General features: G+C 41.4%; 1 protein-coding gene across 2 annotated transcripts in view; it reads right to left on the bottom strand.

Moving 5' to 3' along the window:
* Positions 1-464: 464 nt before the first annotated feature.
* The window catches only part of pcsk2 (proprotein convertase subtilisin/kexin type 2), a 28,157-nt gene continuing 3,113 nt past the window's right edge, over positions 465-25,508 (bottom strand). For both annotated transcript variants that reach the window (XM_051960308.1, XM_022187130.2), the window contains 10 exons: positions 21,761-21,874; positions 21,237-21,345; positions 20,383-20,420; positions 14,365-14,441; positions 13,327-13,415; positions 12,574-12,749; positions 8,330-8,545; positions 6,848-6,948; positions 5,392-5,619; positions 465-1,561 (listed from right to left, as the gene is read on the bottom strand). In XM_051960308.1, coding sequence (XP_051816268.1) covers positions 1,072-1,561; positions 5,392-5,619; positions 6,848-6,948; positions 8,330-8,545; positions 12,574-12,749; positions 13,327-13,415; positions 14,365-14,441; positions 20,383-20,420; positions 21,237-21,345; positions 21,761-21,874 — 1,638 coding nt within the window. In that variant the 3' untranslated portion in view covers positions 465-1,071. The remainder of the gene's footprint in view (positions 1,562-5,391; positions 5,620-6,847; positions 6,949-8,329; positions 8,546-12,573; positions 12,750-13,326; positions 13,416-14,364; positions 14,442-20,382; positions 20,421-21,236; positions 21,346-21,760; positions 21,875-25,508) is intronic.

Consider the following 25,508-nt stretch of genomic DNA (forward strand, 5'->3'; position numbering starts at 1 on the left):
TTTAAAATATTTCTCATAAGTATTTTGCCTTCTGTTACAAGAAGTGTATTTTTCAAGACTACCCTCCTTCTGCAATAAACAAATCTGTTATATTTTTCTTGCAAAATCCAGCCAGTAGCAATTTTTATGGGAGTTGGAGTTATTCGTGTTTTGCAGATTTATAGTGGATGCACTCCTCATGATGCCAAGTTTAGTTTCTTTATATAAATTGTATCTATAAAGTGAACAGTAGGAGGACTTTTTTCTTTATTAAACAGCACAGAATGACTAAAGAGTGTTGAATAATTAAATTAAAAAATTTAAAATTAAATCAAATTATTTAAGTCATTGCTGACCAGGATCCTCCTTGTGCTCTGCTTCTTTAGAATATGCTTTGGCTTTCCGCATTCCCTGTCTTTGGTCTACATCTAATTAATGACATTTATCCAGTGTCTTCAGTCATGTGTTCCAAATCACTCAAGTGCTTTAATAAACAGCTGAATAGATTTATTATAGTTTATGTCAAAGATTATGAAATATGAACTGATGACCACAGGCTGCAAAATGAATTACACATTCCTTTCCTTGTTTATATAAACAGTGCATGTCACAAAAATATAAACAGAAAGAAATATCACTGCTCTGTTTGCAAGATATTAAACTTTAAGTAGAATGACACAGAAAATCATTTACAGTCACAAACTGTACAACAGTTGGCAGAAGAGAGGTGCAGGGCAGTTAAAGCAAGAGCATGAGAGCGTGGCTTATATCTGCTTTTATGTACAATTCTGTAGAGTGTAAAAATTTAAGTGGTATAGTTTGCTTTCTCTATGTAGAACAGATTATTGAAGGTTACACTTTTATCATGATTGGATTACAAGAAACATTCATTGAAGGGCGGGGCTAAGTGAAACACTTGATAACCAAAAGCAGGGTGAGGAGGGGACAGAGAGGTAGACAAAAGGAGGATGCTAACAAGAGACGGAGAAGAACTAAGGAGATGTAGTGAGATTTGGAGGAGGACAGAGCAAGACTGCAGACAGGGAAGAAAGATCAGAGAAAGAGTTGGCAACATGCAGATGGGATTTATTTTTAGTTGTTTTTACTCAGCAAACTCTTCAAACTTCTCTCTACAGCCTCATCAAGCTCCTCCTCCAGCTCCTCCTTTTTGGACATCGCAAGTTTGGACTGATAATCACGCACTATCTGGTCTATGTAAGGGGCACTTTGTGTTCCGTGCAGCATGAGAGTCCACTCCTTCAGGACTCCCCGCTCTGGTTCTTCGCCCTGAAAGCCCACCTCGAGGACCCAGGTCCCGCGGGGGTCCTCTCCCCAGGTGTGGGTGGTCATGAAGGGCCACTTGTCGAAGCCCACCTTGGAGTCGTCGTCGCGGGGCCTTCGGCTCAACAGTATGGACTTGGTGCCCATGGGCGAGGTCATGTTGATGTTGAGGTCTCCGCGGCGGCTGGCGTTGACCGTGATCACCGCCTGAACGTGCTCCAGGTAGCGGACAAAGTTGTCCTTCCCCTGACAGGCTTCGGTGGTGATGGCCAGCAGCAGCTTGTTGCCAGATTGGATTTTGCTGGTGAAAAGGGAACAGGAAACAAGTGAAGAAATAGTATAGTGGGAAGAAGAAGACTCTGAACATCCTTGTAGCTAAGACTGAGAGAGAAGAAAAGAAATATTGCTTCTGCCCCAATCCTCTCTGAAAGCCCCAATAAATGCAATACTTGACCTATTTTTCTCATAGAGCCATCCAACCCTGACGAAAAATGAGGCCTCTTTTGAACTTGGTCTCTCATCGCACAACAGCATCGACAGCTGTCATGTCTGCTTGCTTTACCGCGTAATTTATTTTTGATGGTGGGAGCAAAATGCACTCCTCTTTGATCAACAATTTACTGCCATCTTTTGTGTTTGGTGCCACACACATTTTGCCATATGAAGTTCTAGTTGTACCCAGTTTGAAGTGATTTTTAAAGCTTGCTTTCCAAAAATCCTAAACTCCTAAAGCCGCTCTGGTTTTATTCAGATCACTATCATTTCTCAGTTACCTAAATATGCATTGCACAAGACAGAATAGAAAGATCTTTCACTTAAAGTTGTTGTGCATCAAGAGTTGGAAGTGATGCAAAAGTATTATTAAACCAAAACAGATGAGATGAATTTATCATTCTGTGAACGCCTGCGAACGAGCTTCAAAACAGCCTACAAATAGAGCTAAAGGTGATTAACAACCACATTTTAAGTAAAAAAACAAACAAACAACTAATTCAACTCCTATGACATCTTCTCAGAGCTTCAGCTCATGTCTTCAAAATGCATCCAGTAGTCCAACATCAAACTGCCACATGTGAGAAGCCTGGAATTGAAAGTGTTTGAAATTTTGCTCGATAAATTATCAATTAGAAACAGTTGTTTACACAGAAGCAAAATTCTAAACAGTGTGCCACGCATTGCTTTGCTATTTATTAAATGGAATTAGACAATCATATCGTGGAATAGTGTTTATTATTTACTCATATATGGAGCCAACTCTGACTCTACCCCACTGTAAATGTGAGTACATGTCATACACTCAGCCACGACTGAATCTTAGGTCCTTTTCAGTACGTGTAAAGATTTTTATATACACTTTTTTTGTCACAATGGATTTGTTCAGAACATAGTGTTAAGAGCAGGCTGATCTTGCTATTGTTGCTGCTTTGTGTTTAGGAAGACATACTGCTTTTCCATCTCTTTGGGTAATGGAAAGACAGTGAGAGCACAGCAGGGCAGGGGTGGTGGCCAAAGGCTGTGAAGAGGCTTAATAACATTATTATAAGCAGAGGCCGCATCGCGAACGGTGGGAAGTGTGTGTGTGTGTGTGTGGGGGGGGGGGGGGGGGGGGAGTGAGGTGGGTTTGGGGGGTTGTTGAAAAGGCAACGGGGATAAGACACATACAGAGGGAGACGTGTGGAACAACACTCAGTTTGAAAAATGATTAATAGAACACTATGCTGAGCACAGCAAGGTGATGCAGCGGTGAGCCGCTAAGGGCTGATGAAGTGAATTACTGTTCCCAGAAAAACAGAACAATTCTAAGTGGCGTGCTGCGTTACACTTTACACTCGATGCTGTGAAATATGACACATAAAAATATTAAACCGTCTTTCCATTAACAACATGACTCTACATATGTGGGCTGTTCTGAATAAAAACAGCAGGAAAGTGAAATGAAACACCTCGAAAGCCATTTTACGAACTCACAATTTACTCAAAAGCTTTACACTTCAACACAATTAACATTAAAAGTCTCATTAATACTTGGGTTGAATTAATATCAGAAGATTTTAAGTGCGTTTGACTGTGAGTATAAACAAACCTGAGACTGAATATGTGCAGGTTTTACTTTTGCCCTCCGAGCAGATTGTGTCTGCAGCAGTTGCACCGTTCCCATCAGATAGTATGCAAGAGTAATTACAGCAGTCGGTCAAAGAGCAGGGAGAGGGATGCCACTGAAGGGCAGGACCTGCTGAGATTAAAAACAACCCCAAAGCACAGGGGGGCACCGCTTGCCAGCTTCCCTGATAATGAGAAGTTCTCCTCCAGCTAAGTAAGCCGCAGCCGACCAGAGCAGCTATCAGATCAGTGCTGAACGGTGAGTTTGCGAGCATGGTTGTGTTGGTGTTTATTGCCTTTCTCTGGTGATACACTATCATCGGAGGTGGGCTTGTTGTAATTATAGCTCTACCACAATAGAGGCAGCACAAGCCCTGCAGTGCTGCTGTGGAAACAGTGAACTGATGAAAAATATGACACAGCCAGCAATACAGCTTTTTGCACAAAAAGAGATGTTACTGTTGGCATTTCCCACCCATGAACACTGTCTGCTTGAGCAGCTATTATTCAGACATTTAAGGTTTCTTCACGTCTGAGCAGATGCCACTTTCTACAATGGAACCCTCTGCATAACAAGGCAGGTCCCCCCCTTTGTATGTGACGGATGCAGTAAAAGCTTTATGATGTTGCTTTTTTATTATATCTGGCACTGCACTCAGGGGAGGGACGCAACCATAGAGGAACACTTTCACAACATGTTGTCGTGACTGCATCTGTGGAGCACCGATTAGAGACTAAAATAAGGAACTGGGGGTGTAATACACAGACGGACTGTATTCAGTCTGCTTTTTTATCTGCACCCACACACTGACAGTTTCACAATGCATGTTAAAGCATGGGGTTAGGTCACACACATCTGCACACCTCCGCATGGAATCCCTCCCTGGCTGTCAGTAAGTCTAATTGACAGCGTTTCCAGGGCATGCCAAGCTGGGTCATTTGTGGCACGCTAATTAGAGTGAATAAGAGGGCTAGCCACAGGAAACCACCAGGCATCACACTTGAGAGCTCAAAGCCTCAGGATACGCTAGATGAATGGATAGCACAGCCCTAGTGGGGACACGGGAAAAGGGAGGAGGGGGAGGGGGAGGGGGAGGTGGAGAGCATAGGATGATGAGGATGGAGGCTGAAAGCACAGAGGAAAAAAGTGAAAGCAGGACTGTAGATGGATGAGATCTGGGGAGGGAGATAGGGCGATGCGAGGGGAGATATTGTACGGGCACTGGGAGGATGAAAAGGAAGGACGTCTTAACTACAGCTGCATCTATGACAGATGAGGGCAGAGACTGAGGATCTTGTCCAGAGCAGAGGCCATAGTTCGGTTCTTATCAAAATGCTAAGAGCTTTGATAGATGGAAGTAAAGACATTCAACCTTGTGTTTGTTGTCTGCTTAAGTAACTCTATTCAAAGTTAAACTAATGCACACCTATTTTACAAAAAAGTCCTCCTAGTAAGGGAACCTCACACTTAAAGATGAACCATGCCTCTTTCAACAGATAGCTAAATAAACAGTTCTCTGTCAAGCTATGTGCATGCACCGTCCTTCACTTTAATGCTCAAACATCCAAGTGAAGTGAAAATGAGCAAAACTGAAAAGGAGCATCAGTTACAATCAAAACAAAACGACACTAGATGACACCTCAGAATCTTTTCAGCAGTGTTTTGTTGCGGGTGTCTGTTGTGATCTGTCATACAGAAATCCTATTCCGATGTCAAAAGACTAAAGCCACAACAAGCAACAACTGTCAGACAGATATTGTCATTATAAGTCTATGAGATCACCAGACAGACTGAGCAGCCAATCTAAATAATACAGGTTTCTAAAATAGACACTCCCATCGCTGATGTTTTATTGACATAGGCCGAATTGGAATTACCCACTAATTAGATGTGTCTCTTGCGCTCAGCAGGGTTTCCCTTTCAAAATCTTGGAAAGGACAGTCTGAGATAGTGGAATATTCAATGTGCCCATGTAGCATGCAGTGTGTGTAGTATTGAAAAGCTATAAAATGAGCAGAAATGTGACTCACTGGGCTTCCTGAATGGATCCAGCTACGCAGTGGAAACGCTCGGGCACCGTTTTCCATTCCTTGGCCATTTTCACCATGCCCCCGGCGTCCAGCACGCCGTAGCCGAACAGATGGTTGAACTCGAGGCCCACGCCGTTCCTTCTCCATTGGTGGACTTCGTCATGGAGCTGGTTCCTCTTGGAGGTCAGGACTGACAGGTGCTGCATGTCTCTCCATGTCAGGTTGGGACTGGGATGGACAAAGAGTCAGACTGTAGATTAATCATGGGCAGGCTTATGAGAAAAATTCAACATTTAAAGTTCAGTATAACACCTAACAATTGCAAACATTTCTGACTGATTTTTATTTATTTTTTTGCTTTAATCAAATGCTTTCAGTTACATTAACATCATAGTGTCTGTGCTGTGAGGCAGATGGCTGCTTGTGTGTGGGTCTCCCTCCATTATCTTGGCCATGTTTAGCGACAGCTTTGTTCTGGCCGATTCTGACTCCTGCTGTTGCATGGTTCAAGTGTGTTTGGGCAGTAAAAAGGCTGGTGGGTTATTTGCCGCCGGACAGGATGAGCATCCGCTTCTCCCAACAGCAACATCATTATTGTGTGTGCAAAGCAAACAGGGTTTCTTTGCTCAGCTCCACTCGCTGGTGTCAGTTAATGGCTAGAGAATCTTGTCAGCCTTTAATGTGAGAAATGAAGCATCTGAGAGAAGGGAAAGTCTCTCCTCGAGGGTTTGAGAAGCTGTAACTCTCCAGGTTTGTCTAACTACGTGTGGGTGAGTTTGCTTAAATGGTTTTCAGTTTTTTTTTGTCCTTAAGGAACAATCAGTTTTGGATTTACATAGATTATTAAACAAACTCCAACCTTTACTACAGTGTTTATATGGCATAGTTCACAAATTTTGTTGCAGATATGAAAAACAGAGATTTTTGCATCATTATTTTCAGCATGTGAGATGATGATGAAGTACTGCAGATTTTTTCATCATCCAAAATAGTGTGTTTGCTTCAAGCCTAAAGGAAGTGCAGTCACAAATAAAATATAAGAGTTGAGCCCTTTTACCAGCATATGAGCGAGATGTTTTTAGCCTTGTGCCGAGCTACAAAGAACATTAAGCCACATGTGATCAGTGTCCTTGGTACAAACATTTGTATTTAAGGAGTTCTAGCACAAATGGGAAAACACAGAATAAACTATCAGTGGTTAGAGGTTGACAGAGGACATCAAAGATGCTGCGTCGGTGCAAAAGTGCTCAGATGTGCTTACACAGAAATAACATCTCATGAATGAATAGCTTTAAAAACAAATCAAACATTATCGCAATCTAATGCTTGGAATTATGCCATCTGACTGGCACGCTCAGCCGAACGAGGTAACCTAATAATGCCTTATACAGACAGTCCATCTAAATCAATAATCCCAATTATTACAGGTCGGTGGAAGGGCCAGGAGAGAACATACTTAGCCTCAAGAGCCAAAGCAAAGACGCCAGCTGCCTCTGGAGCTGCTGCTGAGGTTCCAGAGTGACGGAGCGTGCAGTTTCCATACAGGTCTGTAGTGGCCTGAAATAAAGAAATCACAGGAGAGAAAGAGCAGAACTGTTGAGGTGTCGAGGCTACACATTCTGCAAAACACAAAAGCCTCCCTTTTGGGATCTCCCAAAGAGAATAAAGACAACATTTCATTGACAGAAGTATGCCAAGATTACAAAATTATCAGCTTCAAATTAACCCCTAATATGTCAATAACTTCTAACAATAATAATGGCACAGTCGCTAATCCATTCACTTAAATTTAGTTTTTTGGCTTCAGGACATGCCCACAGTCAACATAACCTGCCTGCTTTAAATATAATAAGTCTTGGAACAAAGATAAAAAAAAAAGAATAAATAAGACTGACTCGTGCATATTGGCTAAGCAGTTAGGCACACACCTCTGGAGCAGTTATGTTTATATTCAGCAAATAAACATTTATTTCATTAATTTGGCGCTTAATTAGAAATGATAACAGATTGACTGCAATTACAGAGAGGACCCTAGGGAAGAGCCATGACTTTGTCAACAGCCAAATGTGATTTGCATAATGTCTAAAACACTGCCGCCTTTTATACACTTTATTCACGTGCATTTACAGAACGTCTATGTTTACAGTGTGTGCATGCTAACATACATGCGCATTCATTGTCGTAACACGCATCAAGGTCAGGCATTCGTCCTCAGGCACAGATGGATTCAAGCTTTGGCTGTCTCGTCCACTCATTTCTTCAGAGATTCAACATTAAATGACACAATTTTCAACATAAATGTCCAAATAGCTAATAGTTAGAGTTATGGGCCATTTCTTTATGTCTCTAGATTCAGCTTGGCGTCTCAGCTATTTGCCCTGTTGCTTTTCTTTTAAAATACATGCAGAGAGAACGTTAACTTCTTATGGCTAAAAATGGAGACAATGAAAACACATGAGAGACATGGGAAATGTTTTTTTTTTTCCATTTCTCCTAAGCACAACCACCATGCCATACATGCTGGGATCAACAGAGTATGGCCACTACTCTGAGCACTGACGCCTAAATGACCCATCTGGATGTCCGGGAGGGTAATCAGGTAAAAGCTATTCCTCCACCTGAACCTCCACTTTTCACAAACAGCCAGCAATTACAGCATAACAGCTTCTCAGGTTTTATCCCGGATCTCCTGCAATCTCCTGAAAGGTTTGGGATACACTGCCAGCTGGCTAAATTGAAAATAAGCTGTTTACAGTTCAATCTACCAATAAGGAAACATATTTGAAAGACATAAAACATCATAAACTAGAACTGAGTCATCTTTGAATGCTACAAGAGCAGGAAATGACAAATCAAAAGCGACTGATTACAACAAATATTTTGAGATTATTTTCTTTTCATTCATTTGAAAAATGTAAGTAAACACAAAGATGCTCACAACGCCGGCCTCTGGGTTCCTCTTGCGTCCGTTGCTGAATGTAGATGCCAGAGTGGAGGAGCAGCTCTCATCGTACAGGGCGGTGCGTCCATCGTTGATGGCGGAGTTGATGGAGATTGTCCACATGCTGGAGGCATAACCATCACAGTTGCAGTCGTCATAGCTGCCGCCGTCTCCCGATGCCCAGACGTAGATGCTGCCTTTTCCTCCGCGCCCCTAAAAAGAACATTGTGATTATTCAAGTGAAGTAAAAATATGTCACAGTTTTGCTTATTACCAGTGGGATTCACATGGCTGAAATGAGAGCAGGGAGGGTGGGACTTTACCCTGACTGTAATTATAACAGTAGGTGTCAGTGTGTGCTATAAATAGCCTGTAAAGCGCTTTATATTCAGGCTCCTCTGTACATTTATGACTTGCTCACTGACTACAATTCAATCAGACTGGTGGTTTTCTAATCGTTTCTGGACTCATTTCTTTTAGTCACCTTGGCCCTGCTCAATGGGACTAAACCCCGCAATCACACATCAACTAGTGAGGCCTGTTTTTTGTGTGTCTGTCGAGGGGTTTGTTGTCTTTGCCACGTGGTTGTTTTATTTATTTCATGAGAGAGAGAGGAGAAATCTGGGGGGGGGGGGGGGGGGGGGGGACTGACAGATATTAATGGAAGAGTAAACTATTTTACACAGTACTGACAAAAAACATAGTATTTTAGGAAAAGACAGGAGAAATCTAGGTTCTAAAATGCTTAACAGTCGCCTGCTTATTAGTTTTAAAACTGTTTTCTCTCCAGACCTAAACAGTTTAGGAAAAAACAGATGTTTTGGGTTCTAATCTGTGCATATAGTATTTTGCTACATCAACCAGCCCTCTGTTTTTATGAAAATAACAGTACATTGCTTCTGTTTTTCTTCTCCAACAAAGTGTTTTCCCACTTGGTGAGTAAAACAGCTTTATTATACTAACTAATTTTAAAACCGACATGGCTAATACTAATGATTGGTAATGGTAATCGGTATGAAAAATAGTCACCCAGTCAAGAATCATTCTAAAAATGTCAAATTCATAAAAGACACGTGAATGTACAGATAAAATGATTCATATTTTATCATATCAGCATAATATATCAGTTCTTCATAATTGACATGAATACCAATGACTTGCACGCATGTATGAGTCATTTTCACTGTTTTAACAACTTGATCTAATAACCGGTGTTTTGCTGTTCCGAGCGTTTTATTAAATCTAATTTCACTTCCATGGTGTGTTGCCCTTAAGGCAGAATTATCGATGTACTTTTATTTTGAAGTTGTCTGTTGACATGTGTTACTTCCTGTCCGCTATTTTGTTGTTTAACTTTACACACGTACGCGCTTTTCTGGATGCACAGCTTTCTACAGAGGCAATGTCGTAAGTAATTAACTTCTTTTTTGGACTGACTGGTTAAGGTAAAAAGGTCTGTTTACATGTGTTTATGTTGTTTTAGTCTGTTTTTGTTGCAGTTTTCACTCTGTTTGCAATGTGTATCAAGAGCCACAGTAAAGAAGTCAAGTTTGCTACTACTCACGATTCATTTTGCAAGCACGAGTTTAACTAGTTTGATAGCTGCAGCTTTTACCATCACCATTTTCTTTGAAAAGAGTCTGACTTACACTTGGGAGCCATGATGAAGGGCAAAAAAATTAGCGAATGTAGCACGACCCGAAGCGGTGTGCAACGGAAAATGTAAACAAGGCCGTCTTGTACCGCCGCATGATGACGTATTCGTCCGCTCCGCTCGTACAAGTAGTTCCATGTAAGCAGTTATGACATAACGCCGGAGATCGAGGACGTCATACACCGAGGACCCCCTGTTTGAGTGTATGTATATATGAAGAGTTCATTTGCAAAAACGGGTAACTCCGTTTTCAGAAAACTCATTTTTTTATTGTTTACTTGAGATAATAATAATAATAATAATAACACTAATAATTAATTTTTTCTCTATTTTGTCATGTATTTTTCGACTGAGTCAAATCCACTCAACTTCAGTTTGATTGATATTATCTCAAGCAAACAATAAAAAATATGTTTTCTGAAAATTTATCAAAAACGGCGTTATCTGTTTTTGCAAACGAACTATATATATATATATATATATATATATATATATATATATATATATATATAAACACAGGCCTGTTTGGTCCCGTTTGTCCTTTCCTTTTTTCCTAGCAGGTAATAAGCATTATGGTAGTCAAGGTAAAAAAAAAAAAAAAAAAGAGAGAGAGAGAAAATTTTATCCTTTTTGTTATTATCTAAACCTCATTTCAAAAAGGAGCATAAATCCTTCTGTACATTTGAACACAGTAAAATGTCACCTTTGTTACTGCGAGACTGCCTTGAAACATGAAACAACGGACTGTGGCTTCACGCAGAGAGCATCCTCCTCACCAAATGGTGCACCTGTTTTCACAAAAGGCCGACCATTTCCACACAGAACAAGGGATCAAGTGGAGGAGGAGTGGCATGTCCTTCCCTTTGCTACGCTTATTTATGTCTCTCTATTTGAATTGCAAAATGAGATTCAAGCATCGTTGAGCTCACCTATGTACTTCACGCCTTCTCCATTCTGTCTCCGGCGCAATTCAAAGTGATTTAATTTCCCTTCCTTTTATGCGCATCATTTTCAACCTACACAGTAGCTCATATAAGCGATCACTACAATCTAAGTGGCAGATCACTGCTTGATTACTTGTGTTTACATGATCAAAGATTACAGTAAGCTTTGCTCCTACTCACCCACCCTTCCTGAGACAGAGTCACATCAGATCAGCCCACACCTCCCTGCACATGGTGCATGATGATTGATCAAGCAAGTAATTGGCAGTGGCACTGTTAGCATGGCAACTCAGTGTGTGGGTGTGTGTGCTCATGTGGCTCCAAGAGGACTGCCCTTCAACCGGAGGCCCTAGATGTAGAGCCCTGTTGGCAGCTTTTGCCAGTTGGGGCGTTTCACCTTGCTTAAGTGTCCTTTCTCAGGAAACAGAACAGAATATCTAATCAGCTTCAGAAACCCCCCAATGTCCACTCTGACCTTCTGGAGTGCTCGGTTAATTAGTAAGGAAATACTCCTTTCTGAAGTAGTGGGGAGTTAAAAGTAGCATCACATATAAAGGTAGTTTGTGGAAAATTAAACTTAGAGCTGATGGCAGTGCCAGATGAAAATGTGCTCCATCACCAAAATTATTGCAATTTGACTTCATGATGGTGCCAGAGGAAAGTCAGGGGATCAACAAAGTCATTAGGACTGATCTTTTTGGTACAATGAATGTCTCATAAACATTCTGTGAATGTCCATCTAATAGTTGCTGAGACACATTTGTACCTTTCTAGACTAACCATCCAGACACTGCAAAATGATAGGTATAAAGAAACCAAGGAACACACCCATCCTTTTAGCAGTTTTCAACAGGACCTGTTACATATCTCTAAGAAGGCAGTAGCTGACGGAATAAAAGACCTCATATACCTGCTAGTGCCTCCTCAAAGGACTTAAAAACCTCTGTCCTGATGAAAGCAAATTAAATTTGCTTTGTAAAGGGTGACTTGGTACAAGTGGCAAAGAACTGGAACTGTTCCACATTATTATAAAAGTCTCAGCACAGCAGATGCTGCTTTACTGTCATGGTCCAGCTGTACCTTGTCCCCTATTCCCAATGTCCCTCCTTTGTCTTATCTGCCTGTGTGTGTCTGTCTGGTTGTGACATTCTCTTCCTGCTCTGCTGCCAATCATCCAGCATAGCAGAGGTTCATCACTCATCATCTTCACCCGTATATCAGCCCCAAGTTTTCCCTCCACTCTTTGTCAGATTATTCAGTTCACCTGTGTGGGACTGATGCAACAGCTAGCTCTGTTGCTCTGACAAGTTGCTGTTCTTCATGTTTTTTGATTCCTGGCTGACCAGTGTTTTGTGTGTGCCTCAGGGTCACTGTCTCCTCACTAAGTCTGCCTGACTGCTTTAACCCAGCGTTTGTGTAACCACCTCCCCCACTAGTCCGTCATGCAGCCAACAACCCTGTTCACCCAGCCAGACTCAAATCAACCTCAGATTCACTTTCTCCCAGTTTGTGTTTTCCATTATCTCATCTCCTTTTGGCCTTATCATCTCAAACTCTCAACTTCAGTATTAAATCAGTGTTAAATTGCCATTTCTCTCTGAGTCTGCTTTTGGGTGCTAGAGTTGTTGCTTATGACATTTTACCTTGTTGACGCCATCAGCCATAGCCTGCAATGTGAGCTCTCGGGGTCCGTCCACCGTCTTGCCGTCATCAGTTGGTCCCCAGCTGGCGCTGTAGATGTCAATAACCTGGGGCATGTGGCTGATGGATGATGCCTCAATGATGTCAGTCATGAAGGGCTGGTCCAGCATCCTGATTCCTGAAAGAGGAACATTCTGGCTGCAGTTGGTTCACCGTCATGTTGCTGCTGGAAGGCAGCTGTAAATGGGTTTTCCAGCAAAGTGCACGGTTACAATATCTAAATTATTAATGCAGTATTCATTCAAACTCGTAACAATGGCAAAAAAAATGTCTGCTTTGTAGCAGCACTCAAGCTGTCAATACAATTAAATGATTTTTTTCCCATTCAAAATTACTATTGTGTAACTTCCATTTCACATTTTTAAGAAAAATCCATATGAGACAGATGGATAGAGCTGTCTGGATTAATGGTGTTGTTTTTTTCCTTATGCAGACTATAACTGGCCTCTTCATTAATTTGCAGTAATTCTGTGAGTAGAGGTTTACCATTTAAATGTGCTTTAACAATGCAACAATATTCTTCCACAGTGACCTACATTTTATATAACATGCATTTAGTATTTTCCCTCAGTGAATCACCCTCATCAAACCTCTTATCCTTTCATCACACCATTATCCGAGCTGTTATTTAACAATCTATCTTCTCATTTTTATTCCTCTCAGTGTCCAAACTGCAGGGTCAATATGACACACACCTGCCACCTTAGAGTTGTAGGCGACTCCCACACCGCAGATGTTATTGTTGGCTGCCGCAGAAACCTCTCCAGCACATCGTGTGCCATGACTGGTGACAGTAAAAAGCAAGGAAACACTTAAGAGGATTTGCATGAATTTGCATGTGTTTACAAAGCATGCATTGTGGGTCGTATCTGAGCTAAGATTACTCAGATTAAATCTAATATTGAAAACTAATAGGTAGGTTTTGCATTTATTGTAACCATAAATCAGCTGAAATTAGCATAAATACTTTAATTCTGTGACTTGAGAAACCTTTGTTTGAGGAGAGGCAACAAAATTTCCCTCCATTTATCCATCGGAGTCTGACTGCATATGTTTGCACATTTCAGTGTTTTGTGTTCTCCATGTGATGTGTGTCTATCTCTCCATCCCCTCGCTCCCCACAGGGACACTGCAGAGAGTCAACCCCTCTTTCCCAGCATGCCGTGGTACAGGCAGGCAGCTATTTATAACAACCAGCTGATTAGCCAGCGAGAATTGCCTGACAGTCAGCAACTGCTACACTACCATACCCAAATACTCCCTTCTCCTGCTCACATAGGCTGATGTGTCTGAGCAGACGGAGGCACAGTGAAGAAGGAAAGGTGGAGAAAGAGTACGGTTCTGTTTGTTGTGGTGCTCGACATGTGTTTTAGTGGCAGTGGATCACCTGGTGTGATTGGGAGATGGGGGGCAGATAAGGAGTTATCAGACAGAAGGGCACCGCTATGAACACTCGTCCCTGAGAGCGGACTAGACTTGTGCTAGTCCTCCTTTTTTTATCAACCGTATCTCCTTCAAGTGAGTGGGTAAAAATAGGCCCTGTGTTTCCTATTGTCTTGTGTTGGACAACGGCTCTGTTTGTGCTGCACCATTATGTCTTAATGGAACTATGTGGAGAGAAAATCAATAGTGGAGAGCTGCCAGACTCCAGGGAAAGCAGTCACATTTGCACATGAAAACACACTGGGTGTATGTGTGTATATATAAACAAAGGTTGTCTGGGCGCGCTTTACCTGTTGAACCAGTCATCTGTGTAACGTGGAAATGGGAACGGGTCATTGCTGCTGAAGTCGTAGCTGGCATCGGCATTCTGAAACGACCAAATGGATGCATTTACAAAAACAACAGCATGGACTCAGAAAAGAAACAACAAGAGAGAGAAAAAGAGAGAGGAGCATTGCGTGATGAAGTGCTGACCTTATCACAGTCTGTTGTCTCATCTAGGCACAACACTTGGGGATTGATTCTGAATTCTACCAAAACAAAGCTTTCTACTATGGAGGTTTACTAGGTACACCCTGCTATAACTAACCTCAGTTTACCATTTTAAGAAATATCCTTATTTATGTTCTTGCCAAAGAGTTCGATGAGATTTGATTAGTTTAGAGGGAAGATAGGATACAGTGGAAAACAGATAACCTCAAGAACTTTACTTTTGGACTTCATCATTCAACCTTCATGAGCTGCTATATTTCCATTTTCTGCTATTACATTGCATTTCGGATGGACATTTTCTTCTTTTTGAGACTACATTTGGCAACTGGCGTCATGAGTTCCTTATGAGCACTGTCACATTCTTAAAAATTAAGCCATTGGCCTCAACATTTTATGGTATGTCCATGAGTTATTTACAGTCCCACTAAAGATAGATTTCCCTTTTAAACTTTTACATATAGTTTCGATTAAAAAACTTTAAAGGTCCCAAATCTGCCAAAAGAGCAAAGTTTATAGAGAAGCCTAAAGAATTAAATTCCAATGTAAGTATCAGAACTTTTTCTTTTTTTTCTTCTTTCTTATCAATTCTATAACCCCTCAAGTTTGTTTTGTGACCCGCTTGAGGTGACACAGTGCCAACTTCAGAACCACTGGACCAAATTATCTACCTGTGATTAAAACCAGCTTGCTAGCTATAGTCAATACATCAGTATCAAACAACTCCTATATATATAAGAATCAGCCACAAAGATCTATTTACTAATGTCTTGATTCCATTTTTTTGTAGATTGTAGTTTGCAATACTGTTGAGCTAAGATGGTTTTCACTCTGTGCTTATGTGTAAAAACAGGTTGGACAAAAGCCTGAAAAACCAAACCAATAAAATCCACCCTGCACATTATAACCTTCATGAAGGGGAGATTTGTTGTAAGACAACACTGTATTATTGTTGTTCTTCGTAAATTGGCAGCTCAGTGCATGCACATTAACCCTGATGCGAACACCTTGATGCAGTGATAAACTCCGAATTTCACGATTGCAAAAATACGGCAATAATGCATGGACACAGAAGGGACTTCAAGCTGAGAAAATAATAGGCCAATCACTGCTAGCATTTAATTTCACATGGCCAAACGTAATAGGATAAGAGCGAACAGCAACGGAAAAGCAAGAGAAAGAAGACGCAGGAGACACACATCTGCCGGGGAGACATTAGTGCAGTCAACATAATTATCAGAATAGCCATGTCTGGACGACACACGCACAATAATATTCTACAGACATCCTTGGGAAAGTGTTACACTTATTGCTCTTGCTGTAAGACACTTTGAAAGCCCATTAAGGCTGTCGCAGTCTGCTGTAGTCTCTGCTTTACTTATCAGTCGGGAGTGCTATCTGTTTTCTGCGGTGTAACCAGCAACAGGTGCTTTGTGTGGTCATGAGAACGGAGAAGTCGAAGCCATGTTCATTAGCTATAGACCCAAACACATCAGATCAGGCTTGGAGGCTGTATCCATGCTGTGGGCTGGCATTTAGACGAGATGACTCAGTCCAAGCGGCAAGGAGAGAAGGCGACTGACAAAAGCATACTGACCCAATGGAGAACCCTGTAATTATCACGATGTGCAGCAGATAACTAGAGGAAAGTAGAAACGCCTGCAGTGAGCAAGGTTACATGGACACAGGGTCAGGCCTTTGTAATTGTTTAAAGAGAAGAGGTGATAAACAGAAGGCTAAATGCCATCTGAACTTTGTCATTGATGATTATTCCCCTTTCTCTTCACTTGTCTATTCTCTCAGTAAGATGAAAAAATGTCACAGAAACAGCAAGAAGCAAACACACGGCAGAATAAAAGAAGAGAAGCTCTAAAAAAAAGTACAATAATTGGCTTTAAAATGTTATTATTATTCATAGCAGGACATTTCTGAAAAGAGAACATGTCGCCCCCAGACAGATTTTGCACTCATGTCAAAAGCAAGAGTGTTCTCTTTTTTCTTTTTCATTAAATGGAGTGAAAAGTGGTGAGTACTGGTAATAAATAACACTGGGGCATGTCCATGAATTACTTGATGTGCTTCTCAAGCTCATATCTTCTGCTATCAATCAGACTCTACTCTTCCTCTCGTGTCCTGTGAGCAACCAGGGTCAGAATAATGGATTTTACAGAGCTTCAGCCCCCTCACCTTTCCCTAGCAGCCCTTAGATGTTCCACTGTCCCCACAGCAAGTGGCACTTATGCGAGTAATGACTCCAACTTGCTATAGTGAGGCCACTATGTTTTTCTAGAGTCAGATATAGGGAAAACTGAACCATAAGAAAATGACGGTGACATCATGAGCTTGATGTTAATGATAACAAAAAGTAAAAAGATTTTTGCAGTTGTGGAAGGTAAACATGGTCATTTGCTGAAGTACTGTGTACATTTTTGGTATTTGTACCGTCATATTTCCATTGTCTGTTACTGCCACATTTCAGATGGAAGTCTTGTTTTTTGGATGCTGCATTTATTTGGCAACTGGAGTTATGACTTACTTGTAAGCATCACATTGCATTCTTAAAAATTTAGCCAAGGGCCCCAACATATTACAGTTTGTGGCAATAGTTTGTGTGTCACTACAAAGAACTAGCCTAGCCGCGCTAGACAACCCACGGCAATGAATTTAATTCTCTGCCAGGGTGGGTCTAGTTACCCTCCATAAGGCTCGAGGCTGGATGCTCCTAAAACTGGCCGGACGAATCACCATGAAGTGTAGAGTCAGAAGGCAGGCGTAACGAAGTGACGACAGAGGCGCGACGATTCTGACAGAAAAAAAACCATAGATATGGAAACAACCGGCGCACAATAAACAGTTATCTTTCGACTCGGCTTTGGCCACAGCCCTTAAAGATCAGAAGCTAAAATTCAACTTGAAAGATAAACAAAGGACGGCACTGAAGTGTTTCATTGAGAAGAAAGACGTATTTGGACTTATGCCAACGGGATATGGCAAATCCTTAATATACCAGTTGGCTCCGCGGCTCCGCTGGTTGGGAAGCTAATGGGACTTAGCCACAATCCGCCGGCGCTCTAGGAACTACGTCAGCCTATTCGTTGCACTGATTGGTTGTATACCTACCCAATTGCTGCAGAGTGATTTGAAAGACAACCTTTTAGCCCGCCTCCCTCCCTGTCGAGCGGTCCTAGACCCTTGTGCCTTCAGAACATGGGTCTAGCGCGGCTAGGCTAAGAAAGAACCACACTATCAGTTAGTTGGAAGCTTGTTTGTTTATCAGATGCAAATGAGTGTTAAGTTGGTGATGAGTGAGCTGAGCTGATGTGATGTTGGGAAAGCTTAGTCAGGGATGAGCAGTCGACGGACACCTGAAAAACACTCCCAAAAGAATGAAGTGAGGAGTGTCTGTAGTGGTTTGGTGTGGTTTATCATGTGTTGAAAGCTCTGAGAGTTTGTCAGAAGTTGAAATAGTTGAACTTTGTTGTCAGCGAGGTGTCAGGTGAAAACTTTCTCTTAAGCTTTCTGAAGACCAATGTCGATCAACACCTGTCGCAAATGTGGGAGTGTGATGAATGTTTCTGGGTGCGCTGAGAGAGTGATTCAGCTTCTCTGGAGGCTTGCCTGCTTCAGACATAAACGCTGGCAGTGTCCAAAGTTAATCACTGTATCAGAGATTGTCTTTGTTGTCATTGTATGAGAACAATATGCTGTATAGTGCTCTAAATATGGGGTTCGGAATTTTGTAGTGCTGTCCGAAAATTAACTTACACCCAAGCAATATCTACCATCATGCATTGCTCCAAGGAGAATGCAAATGAAACAAACGAGAGTGCGAAATCTAAAATGTAAGTCATTTCCCCTTTTGGTTGTATTGTTGAATTTGACTTTACCTGTTTCTTAGCCATGTAATAAACTGTGAATTTAATGTGTTTGCACTACGCTGCTACAGCAAATTTCTCAGCTAGCGAGCTACGTAAATAATAGCTCAAGTAGTGTCCGAAATGTTATGTTTGTGCAAGTGTTCCCTACATAGTTTGCTATAAAGTGGTGCCTAGATAAGGAGCAAGGAATGAATGGATTCCTAAAGTGTAGAGGGACAGTCACACAAGAAACAACATATTCCACAGAATGGAAACGCTAACTTAATTCAACACCTTTGCTTTTTTCACACGGTGCTCTTTGAAACGGGAATAAAAAGGCCACCCGGTGATCAATTTCGCCATTACTTAGACATCCTCTAAATACTGTAGTAGCCATGCAAAATACCAGTATTGATCAGGTATTGACAAGTGTGTAGATAAAAAGAGCAAGTGCACGCTCCTGTGCAGGAATTAGGTCAAATCCAACACCTTAATTGTCCTATTTCATTCCACCGGTGACATTTACTACTCTATTAAACTCATATTACAGTAAATAATCTGATCGATTAAAGGTAAAACAAAACGGGAACTGTGTAACTGTTATTTTAACATTTAGTGTAATGCTAGAATCTGTAAAGATGTATTTATTCATGGTAAAATCATCTAAAGTACTACGACCATTAGCATTTACAGATAAATGTGGCATGAAATTGAACTATCAAGTTAGAAATTCCTCATTTCAGGACACGCTCGGATTTGCAATGAATTCACCATATGAAAATATATCTTCAAAACTGTTCAGGTACGATTATCACATCACATCAGGAAATCCTGAAAAACAAACAAGCAATCCAAAACCCTGGCAAAGCAGATACACAAACAGATCTGCCCGCAACTAATTCAAATCACACTGAAAGGTGTGATGAACCCAAAATGAGATTTTATTATGCAATATGCATTTTGGCTAATGTTTTTATTCAGCTGACGGTAGGATGTCTTTGTTGGTCTGCAAAACTCCATGACAACGGTAATAATACAGGACTGCATGCACAGTATCAGGCTCTCGCATGCAAACACACACTTTAGATCTATGCACAGCGTGATCCATCAGTCCAGTGGAGCATGTTGCTGCATCGCCACAGCTGAGGCTAAGTGTTATTTTTGGGCCACAGATCATCTTTGTGCACAAGCAGAACCATTTAAAACCAAGCAAACATGCTGGTGGTAAGTGTATAGGACGCAGATACAGTACATAGCACAGAATAAAAAGCACATTTTTGCTAGAAACATGTAAAATACACGTGCACAATAGCTGAAGCAGAAATGTAAAACGGAGAGCACACTCATTCATGAGCAACTCTTTGAAACAATACCTGAAGCAATAGGTGAGATAAACACCTCTACTACAGGCATTTCTCAAAAAAATACTTGTGAAAAAAGCAGTTGTGAGAAGGGGGTGTTTTGGCACCAGTAAAGCACTTCTCTGGAAGGAGGTGTGCATTTGTACATCCCTGTAATGGAGAAGATGGCACAGTGCAGTGACAAAACTGCAAACATTACAGTGAAATCAAACTAACCCCTCTGCATCCCTGTGTTCCATTTAGCACTGCCTCTTGTCCTTTAAGGTTTTATCAGTATTCTGGAGATAGAGCATCACATTATGCAGCGCCAACTACCCTGGCATTATCTCTGCTTGTGACAGATCGGCCTGCCATTGTGCCTGCCACAGTGCAGTGTGCATTAACATTAAACAGCTTGGCTGGCCGTCTGCCTGTCTTTGCGTCCTCCAGGAATACAAGGAGACTCGGCAGCCATGAAGCCAAGTTGGAAAGCACCTGTCACTGCCAATGACAAACCGCATAAAGCCCATGAAATCCACCACCTGAACCCTTTCTTCACGTATGAAGAGCAAAGCGGAGGAATGAAGCAAAGTATGAAATTCAATAACACTTTGGTACTCACATAATTTGATGCCAGGTCTGGATGTAGATAGTCGATACCTGAAATGGGATATTGACATTAATAAGTGATATAATTAGATGAAGAAAGTGCACAACAGAGGATAGCATGACTTCAAATACTGCTATTATGCCACATTTTAATATTTTTCTTTGTTTTTTCTCTAAATGACTGTGACATTGCTGAATAATTTCATGGTGGCAAAAACATGCAAAACAGCAACCAATAGGGAAAAGTGTGGAAACAACGAGATGATCAGTTTGTTGAAAACTATCCACAGTATCGGTTTCCCGCCTTTTGTATTTGATGAATTAGATTTTTTCCTCTGTCCCTCTGTCTGTTATTGATTAATTCATTGATTGATCATAGTTGCAACATTTCTCAGCAGTGCAGATCTATCATAAATGTGACGTAAATAGCAAACAGTAAAAATTAAGCCTATAATCAACTCCATATTTGGTCATTCTTAAACATACAGAAAGGATTAAATGCTGGCTTATGAGCTGAGAAAACATAGTATTTCAAGCATAACAATGGAAGTTTTGGAAAGTATGGAAAGTTTGTACTTGATGTTCATTGAGGATTGTGAAACTCTGACGAGTAATACATCACAATTTGATGTGACACACCTTAAACAGGAAATAGAACATTAATCTATATATGCTATATAATGATTTCAACCTGTCAGTGGTTAGGATATATATTCTGTAAGGCAGCCCTTGGTTACTGTCATTGCTTTTATTTCAAATTAAACTGATACAAAGTAATTAATTAAATCTGTGTGATGGATGCACAAAAGTATAATCAAGTGTTTCCTGACAGGGCTCAAGTGTACAAACAAGGGACTTGATGCTCACCGTCATCCATGATTGCGATGGTAACCCCCTTGCCCGTGTAGCCGAGTTGCCAAGCTTCGGCCACATTAAGATCCAGCCCTGGGGTCCCGTCGGCCTGGCCTGTGTTTATCTAATCACTCAGACAATATGGAGAATATCCATGACTCACGGCACCCAGGTGAGCCACCGATAGAAAATTAGTCAACATGGTGGACGTGCGGGGAGGTGAGTTTATGAATGAGGAGTGCTTGGGGGTGGGAGAGTGAAGGGGAAGTAAATGTCAGGGATACTCCATTCAGGTGAGCTTGGTGCAACGAAAAAGGCACGCTTGCCAGTTTGGGTGAACAAGAAGGGAGGAAACTAGAAAGTGTAAACCCAAAGATCAGATGGCATTGAATTGGAAAGGATGATTTAAGAATGAATAACAATGTTGATATAGAAAGTAGTGGGGGAATATGCCTGGCCTCTGAGTAATTAAGGCGGAAGTGGTGGGTTGCTACTAAAGGTCAGGCAGCATGCAGACAGCTAGTTGGCCGATTACTCACCAGATACCACTGTTTGGTGAATAGAGGGTCACTCATGTTGACTTCGATATCGTTGATATTTCTGTAGCCTCGCTTCTGACGATTAAAACCCTCCTGCTCAAAGACATTCTTCACCTGCGGTAGGAAGCAGAAGAAACGCAAGGTCAGTTTACAGTCAATAAGGATCTCACGAAACATTGCATTAAAAGATGGCACAAAGAACGCAAGGAAGCCCAAGCCGAGCAAGACACGATTTGTCATGATGGTTGGGATGTTAGCGTTAGAATACCCCAGCTGTGCTCTACTGTATCGCTACTGAAGGCAGAACATTATGTAAATCAAAGGCGCTATTCTTTTTCTCATTGTAAGAGATGCTGCAGCTGGAGACAAGGCTTACAAATGCCGAACCTTCCACATGAGATGAGCCCCCCCCCCCCCAACCCCCCTTGTTTCTAGTGTGCTGAAAAGCCACTGCAATTACATGCCTGTGTTTCTGTGAATCATCAAAGAAACTTAGGTGGATGAACAGCTGTGCTCTGAATTGCAGATGCTTCCTGAGAGCTGCCACAATACCATTATCAAGCACTAAAAGATAACATAGGACAGAGAAAATATGAGGGAAAATGTCTTAAGTGCAATTTCTGTGTTTGATTAACTGGCGGCTCAAAGCGATCGGGTGTCTCTGACAGTGATGTTGTATTAATTTTCTTTTGAAAGATCAAGTCACAGAGCAAACAAAACCCTCCCAGTATTTCACCACCTTTATCTCTGCCAGTAATAATGAGGACAGCAGGAGAGAATGATAGCCTTTCAGTGTGAATGCTTTAAGTCGGAATAGCATCTCGTTTCATGGGAAGCTTCAGTGAGTTTTATCAAATAGCCACCCTTACAGATTTGCAAAAACTGAAGAGGTTAAGGACAGGTAAAGGAAGGACAAGTCATTTAATCTATTAGAGTCTGGCAAAAGCTAATTCAACCCTCAAGTGAAGCTTTAAATTTGAAATTTATCACCAGCATTCTCCTCATCACCAAGCTGTCACAGACAATGATCTCATTTCACTTTTTCTCTCTTTATACTTGAATATGTGTGCAGCATCACTGGGAAAACCCCAAATTTGGAATTTTTTTTAGCTCAAACTGCCAATAAGCCGAAACGCCTCATTAATAAATATTCATTCAATTCTATTTTTGTACCTGAAATACCGATGCTGACAATAAAAGCACTCAAAATGTCTTTTTTAGAGTTTCAACGCTCCATTTTGAAAATGGGTTCCTGGCTAAATGTTCCTCTTATGCTTCCCCTTAGGAAATTCACTCTAGTGTGTCACAGAGAAACAGACATTGTCTGCTGTGTTTACCACCACAGATAAGAGAGCAGAGCAGCACTTAAGATGTCCCTCTTAAATGGCCTATTCATCCAGATCTCTCTTTTATGGTATACTCTAAGCAATCAGGAGGCACACACATTGTAAATCTGCACATCAGTGGGGCCTTTAAATGAAAAGGCAGTCCTGAATATCTGAAACCAGCGTATTTACATATATATTTTACCTCTGTAACAGTATTTTGGCTTGATGCTACATTTGTCGTTGCATCTTTTTATTCACATCCAGAAGGGAAACGAGCAGCACTTTCGACATTATCCCTGCATTTCCCCTTCTTCTGTCCATCCGTCATCAATTTATTCCATCACTTGGCAGGAGAGCTGGTATTTCCCTTGAGACAGCATGTCATACTGCCCACTCACAACATCAAACAGTGCCCATGCACCACCGTTGCTCTCCGCCTTTTGCCCGCTGCCTGCTCACAACGCTTCACTTCACTTCAAATCAAAGAGCTCCGCTGCCTCTCTCCTTTCGCCTTGTCCTCATTTCCCTCCCGGCTTTTCCATGCATGTGTTGCTCAGGTTCAGGGAGTGCGGCTCGCTCGCAAGAACATTTCCACCTTTGTTTGCTTCACTCCCACTTCCTAAAATACAGTTTGAATGTCTTTGTGTCACGTTAAAAGATATACATGGGTAGAAGGAACCATCGGTGGATGGATCGATGCATGGATTTTATTGGGTTAAGTCACGGATGTGTGGATGAACAGAGCTCTCATTGGGGCTTGAGATGTAAAGGGACAAGACAGGACAAGAACAGGCGAGCACAGAGGAAGACGCAAAAGAGAGACACAAGAAAGTGACAGTGGGTGAGTCAGAAGTGGGTCAACAAGCTCCACTAATAGAGTCCAAGAAAGAACAGGGCTCCTGGGACACCATCCAATTCAGTCATTGCAGCTACTCAATTAGACATGTTTTTAAGTATGTTAAATGAGTGTGTAATGCCTCCTTTAAAGGCGGAGTCTGGGATTTCGATCCAATACACTCGTCAGTCCAGCAGATATCTGCTAGCTGTGTGTCTGCTTTAACAAAATGTGCACAGCCTTGGCTCTTACTGTGACCTCTGCTTGTTTATGTAGATGCTTGTGCACAAACAGAACAGGTGAAAATGGATGAAAAGGCAGCAGAGGAAGCAAGAGGGACAGTAAATGTGGCACATGCAAGTTATCAAAACATTTTAAGTAGCTAAATGTAAAGAATCCAGAACTACAGAGTCCACTTTTACAACTACAAGAAGTGATACTCTTTTCTTCAGCCATTTGCATATATTTTTTTATCATAAACATGAAGATTCAAGATTATCTCTTTGTCAGACAATTATGTGCACCTCAGCATCATTCCGCTCAAGGGATTAAAAAAAAAACCTGTCTCCTTCGTATTTCTTTAAACCAATCACAGTTGTCAAGGGGAGAGGCTAAGCTTTGGTTTTTCCTCCAAATAGTGATGGAAGGAATTCTTTTGCTGGGACATTTGCATGCAGGGACATTAGCATCGTGATTAAAACTCATAATTCTCCCACCAAAAAAACACACTGCACGATCCAAATCCTTTGTAAAACTTGAAATTTTCAGTGTGGTGTTTTGCTAGAGTGGAGGTTGTTGTTGTTGTTTCCCACTAGTAAGCTTCCACTGCATCCTACATCCAGTGAGTCAGACTGAGATGCAACCAACTAGTTCCTTTCTTTTTGACAGAACTGCAGCTGAAAAGTCCATGGTGCTGGGTTGAAAGATGGCAGAAAGACACTTCTGAATGACAAACAGGCAACATTAAATCATACTTTCTGACCACAAGCATCCACAAAAATCCAAAATTGCAGTGTCAAATACGAGCATGTCAAGCGTCTGATTAAAATCCAGCAACTGGAATGTAGACCTGCCCATGTCCGTGTTGTCTCTCTTCCATTAGCTGTATTAGCTCGGTGGAGTGGTTTGCATTTATTTTCATTAGCACCTCTCACAACTGCAATTAGAGAGGTTAGTTGATTGTCTGCAGCAGGACCTCCACTTTCACCGCCTCCAACAGTGGACGGAGCTAAACACCCAGAGCTCAGCACACAGTCTCACTGCTGCATCACCAAAAGAGCTTGAAGACACAACACATCCTTGCATTCCATAGAGTTTTAGGAGAAAAAACTAAAACTATTTATCAATCAGTCAAGTGCGCTCATTGTTAAATTGTCAAGTGGGCTTTTGGTCAGACAACAAAAGGCTTTTAGAGAGTGTCACTTGAGGATCTGCTAAATAATAATAGACTGTTTGACTGCTTTATTAGGCAAAATAATTTACGATTAATGAGGAAAATAATTACCAGATTAGTTCTGCCTGAAGAGTAGAAAAAAGTGACAAACAGTATTCCGAAAGTTCTTATTACTACTTGCCTCACTGTCCA

This window comes from Acanthochromis polyacanthus, chromosome 15 (assembly GCF_021347895.1).
Source record: "Acanthochromis polyacanthus isolate Apoly-LR-REF ecotype Palm Island chromosome 15, KAUST_Apoly_ChrSc, whole genome shotgun sequence".
Lineage (NCBI taxonomy): Eukaryota > Metazoa > Chordata > Actinopteri > Pomacentridae > Acanthochromis > Acanthochromis polyacanthus.